Source organism: Micromesistius poutassou (genome assembly GCF_964030765.1).
Source record: "Micromesistius poutassou genome assembly, chromosome: 7".
Classification (NCBI taxonomy): Eukaryota; Metazoa; Chordata; class Actinopteri; order Gadiformes; family Gadidae; genus Micromesistius; species Micromesistius poutassou.
The window spans coordinates 19086289-19090847 of record NC_140277.1 but is presented as its reverse complement, the minus strand read 5'-3'; the positions used below and the strand labels follow the sequence as shown (position 1 = coordinate 19090847).

General features: G+C 45.2%; 1 protein-coding gene across 1 annotated transcript in view; it reads right to left on the bottom strand.

The window, feature by feature from the left end:
- The window catches only part of LOC311350631 (uncharacterized protein), a gene marked incomplete at both ends in the record, with an annotated part of 7945 nt that extends 3604 nt beyond the window's left edge, over window positions 1-4341 (bottom strand). The window contains 3 exons of the mRNA XM_084470695.1: window positions 1090-1179; window positions 3811-3924; window positions 4324-4341. Coding sequence (XP_084326821.1) covers window positions 1090-1179; window positions 3811-3924; window positions 4324-4341 — 222 coding nt within the window. The remainder of the gene's footprint in view (window positions 1-1089; window positions 1180-3810; window positions 3925-4323) is intronic.
- Window positions 4342-4559: the final 218 nt, after the last annotated feature.

Sequence of the window (4559 nt, the reverse complement as noted above, 5' to 3'; positions counted from 1 at the left end):
TGTATTTACATACAGTTAGACTAGATGTATGTATTAGGTCAGGCTGTATTCTGTGGGTCTCGGGTCAAATAAAATGAGAACATTCACGGACCAACATTTAGGACCAAGAAATGACTGCTTTCTACTAATGGGATGGATGCCCTCTACGTTGTATTTGTGATCAATACCAAAAAGCACGTGAAACTTCACCTGCTTTTTGTGCTGTTTAGTGCATGAAATGTTGTGTGCCATTAAGAAAGCACGTAACGTTTGTGACTGTGTGTGTGGGTGTGTGTGCGTTTGTGTGTGTGTGAGGGTGTGTGGGGGTGCGTGTGTGTATACATGGGTGGGTGGGTAGGTGTGTGGGTGCGTGTGTGTGTACGTGGGTGCGTGTGTGTGTGTGTGTGTGTGTGTGAGCGCGTGTGCGTGCGTGCATATGGCGTGCGTGTGTGCGTGCGCATGTGTGTGTCAGCATGTGTGCGTGAGTGCGTGCGTGTGTGTCTTGCTCACCCAGACATTGCCCTCTGTGCACCAGGTGTATCTTGGTCCGTGTGAGGCAGGCTTCCCGGTGCAACGCACAGAGACTCCTGTAGGTCCGTCCACTGCTCCCACACACCCAGCTCTCTACTGACACCTCACACCGCTGGGAGACACACACACACACATGGACGTTTAGATAGTTGGAGAGACAGACAGGCAGACAGACAGAGAGACAGACAGGCAGAGAGACAGGCAGGCAGACAGGCAGAGAGACAGGCAGGCAGACAGGCAGAGAGACAGACAGAGAGACAGGCAGACAGACAGGCAGGCAGGCAGGCAGGCAGACAGGCAGGCAGAGAGACAGGCAGAAAGACAGGCAGACAGACAGACAGACAGACAGACAGACAGACAGGCAGAGAGACAAGGAGACAGACAGAGAGACAGACAGGCAGACAGACAGGCAGGCAGACAGGCAGGCAGACAGACAGGCAGAGAGACAGGCAGACAGACAGACAGACAGGCAGGCAGACAGACAGACTTAGATAGATGAATAGATATAAATAAGGCTCTCTTTCTCCTGAGCTCATATCACATAACCTGACAGCTCACAGTCTGAGGGCTCAAACCAACCTGTAAGCAGCGACACACAGGTTCTCCTTGGTCTGTTGAGACACACTCTCTACCTGCTCCACACAACGTCTTACTGCACACAGACTGGTCCTGGTGATACACACACACATGCACACCAACGCACACGCACGCACACGCACACATGAATAAAATGTCATTTGTTCTGCACCTCACCAAAAACATTGGTGTGTGTGTGTGGGCAAAAACATACATCTTAGCGTACACAAACCTATATGCACGCAAGAAAATGATATGCCCAATGCTCACACACATACATTCACCCCAGCATTTGTACTCTCACACACGGCCCACTGCAGACCCGTTTCTCTTGCTCTCTCTTCTTTCTTTTGCCTCTGATGTTCTCTAAAAGCCTCTATTTATCTCTCCATTCCACTCTTCCACCCTTAGGGGAAAAAACGAATTTATATCTCTCTGTCTCTCTCTTTCTCCCTCTCCCTCTCTTTCGCTTGCTCTCCCTCTATCTTTCTCGCTCTCACTCTTGCTCTCTTTCTCCCTCTCCCTCTCTTGTTCTCCCCCCCTCTCTCATTCTTCTCACTCTTCTCTCTCTCTTGCTCTTTCCTCTCTCTCCTCACTCTTCTCTCTCTCTTGCTCTCCCTCTCTCTCTTTTTATTTTTAGTTGGGGGAAATAAAATATATATATAACTATATTTAAACTTCTGTCTATTTCCCTTTTTGCTGTTTTCTATATGTCTCTCTCATGCATGAACACACCTGTTTTAGTGAACGATCAGCCTGTTGAAGTGGTGCAGCAATATAAATATCTTGGGACTGTGGTCGTCAACAAATTAAGCTTTGAGCCCCATGTTGATGCTGTGTGCAAGAAAGCACATCAGCGTATGTAATTTTATCGGAAGATCTGCAGTTTTAATGTTGACACCACTATTATGAAAATGTTTTATTCTTGTTTTATTGAATCTGTTCTTACCTTTTGTTTTATCTGCTGGCACTTTCTGTGAAACAGAAAAATGGGCTGCAGGCGATCGTAAAAGTGTGCAGCAAGATTGCTGGCACTCAACTGAGCAACCTGAATGACCTGTATAAGGTCAGGTCTTGAGGAAGGCCCGCTCAATCACGGCTGACGCAACCCATCTCCTGTACTTTGAGTTGTCATGCTGCCATCAGGGCGCAGATACATGCTGTCACTTTGCCGAACAAACTGGTTGAAAAAATGATTTATGCCTGCTGCCTGGTCAATGCCGAAAGCCGACCCTATAACTTGAACTTGAAAAAGATTATTCTTTATAGCCAAACAGCCGGGTCTGTGTCGGCCTACTGGTCAATATGTGTCCACTTGACAAGAAAGCTTGAGTGATGCCAGGTGATGGTGAGTTTGAGGCAGAGGCCCCAACACAACAATGAACATATATAACAATATAATTCATACCTGTTTATTTAGTTTACCTTAGTCAGAGGACTGGAGGGGAGAGGGAGAGGGCAGAGCAGCAGGAGAAATGGCACGATGAACATGGAGAACATCATCCCCTGGATAGGAGAGAGGAGGAGAGGAGGAGAGAGGAGAAGAGAGGAGAGGAAAGGAGAGGAGAGGAGAGGAGGGGGCAGATAATTCTACATTGGAATTCAATTATACGAATATGACCAAAAAGCAACCATTCTTTGCAGTTACAAGGATAAAGACAACGTGGCCTCACCTTGACCCTTGTCCAAAAGAAAGTCTAAACAGGGCTTCTCTCATGTAGTCCGGGTCCAAACACAACCATCCATACAGAGGTGGCTCGTCAGGGCTGAAGAGTCACTCAGTATATTCAATTCAGATTAATCAATCAGCTCTCTGTTTTGTCTGCTGTTTAGTTTCCTCTACAACTGCACTGCGTCTCAGTAACACAACAGACACAAAGAGACACAGAGGGAGACAGGGAGAGAGAGAGAGAGAGAGAGAGAGAGAGAGAGAGAGAGAGAGAGAGAGAGAGAGAGAGAGAGAGAGAGAGAGAGAAAGAGAGAGAGTGGGAGAGCAAGAGAAAGAGAAGAGTGAGGGGAGAGAGGGAAGAGCGAGAGAGAGAGAGAGGTCACTAGGGAGAGACCTGGAGGGGGAGGAGTAATTGAGGGGGAGAGTGCAAGAAGGAGAGGAAATGGCAGCTGTTTCACAAACGGATAGAGTGCGCCTGCACACACACACACACACACACACACAGGTCCTGCTTAGGAATGACATGTTAATGGACCACGGCAAGCTGACATGTCCAGACCAGATAAGGTATCTGGTCAGGTATTATTTGAGTGTGTTTTTGTGTGTGTTAGTGTGTGTGCGCAGCTCAGAAAATATTACACATATAATATACAGTAGCTCACAAAAGTGAGTACACCTCTCACATTTTTGTAAATATTTTATAAAATCTATTCATGGGACAACACTGAAGAAATTACACTTTGATACAATGTAAAGTAGTCGGTGTACAGCTTGTATAACAGTGTAAATGTACTGTCCCCTCAAAATAGCTCAACACACAGCCATTAATGTCTAAACAAGTGGGTGCTACACATTGGTGGTGGTGGTTAGTGAGGTCCCCCCTTCACTGTAAAGCGTCTTTGAGTGTCTAGAAAAATACTACATAAATTCAATCAATTATTATTATTAAACCGCTGGCACCAAAAGTGAGTACACCCCTAAGTGAAAATGTCCAAATTGGGCCCAAAGTGTAAATTTTTTGTGGGGCCACCATTATTTTCCAGCACTGCCTCAACCCTCTTGGGTATGGAGTTCACCAGAGCTTCACAGGTTGCCACTGGAATCCTCTTCCTCTCGTCCTTGACAACATCATGGAGCTGATGGATGTTAGAGACCTTGCACTCCTCCACCTTCCGTTTTAGGAGGCTCAATAGGGTTCAGGTCTGGAGTCATGCTCAGCCAGTCCATCACCTTTAGCCTCAGCTTATTGAGCAAGGCAGTGGTGGTCGTGGAGGTGTGTTTGGGGTCGTAATCATTTAATAAAATATTTACAAAAATGTGAGGGGTGTACTCACTTTTGTGAGATACTGTATATATCAAAAAATATTTAAATAAATACATACAAATATAAACACATAGTAATATATTAACACAAAATAATAATAATACAATGTTTTATGTCAAGTCAAAAAAACTGAACAACAACGTTTTGGGTAAATGCATTTTTTATTTTACAAATGATGATTGTTCAAAAAATGAACAATTAAAAAAAGAACTAGATGAAACATAAAAAAAAATTCTACACTGACCTGGATGGCCTTCCGCATTAACCAGCCTCTGCTATATTCCATAACATAAACTTTGCAACCCTCGTCTGTTGTCGTGCGTTTGGGTTCCCCCAACCTCGGGCCGTACAGGTTGATTTGAGGAGAGCCTAGATAAGGAGTGTCAGGGTTGATTTGCTCATGTTTTCTCCTGTGTTTGTTTAGAGAGACCCTGCGTTCATATACCCCTCCTATTATTATTCCACTATATTATTATTCCA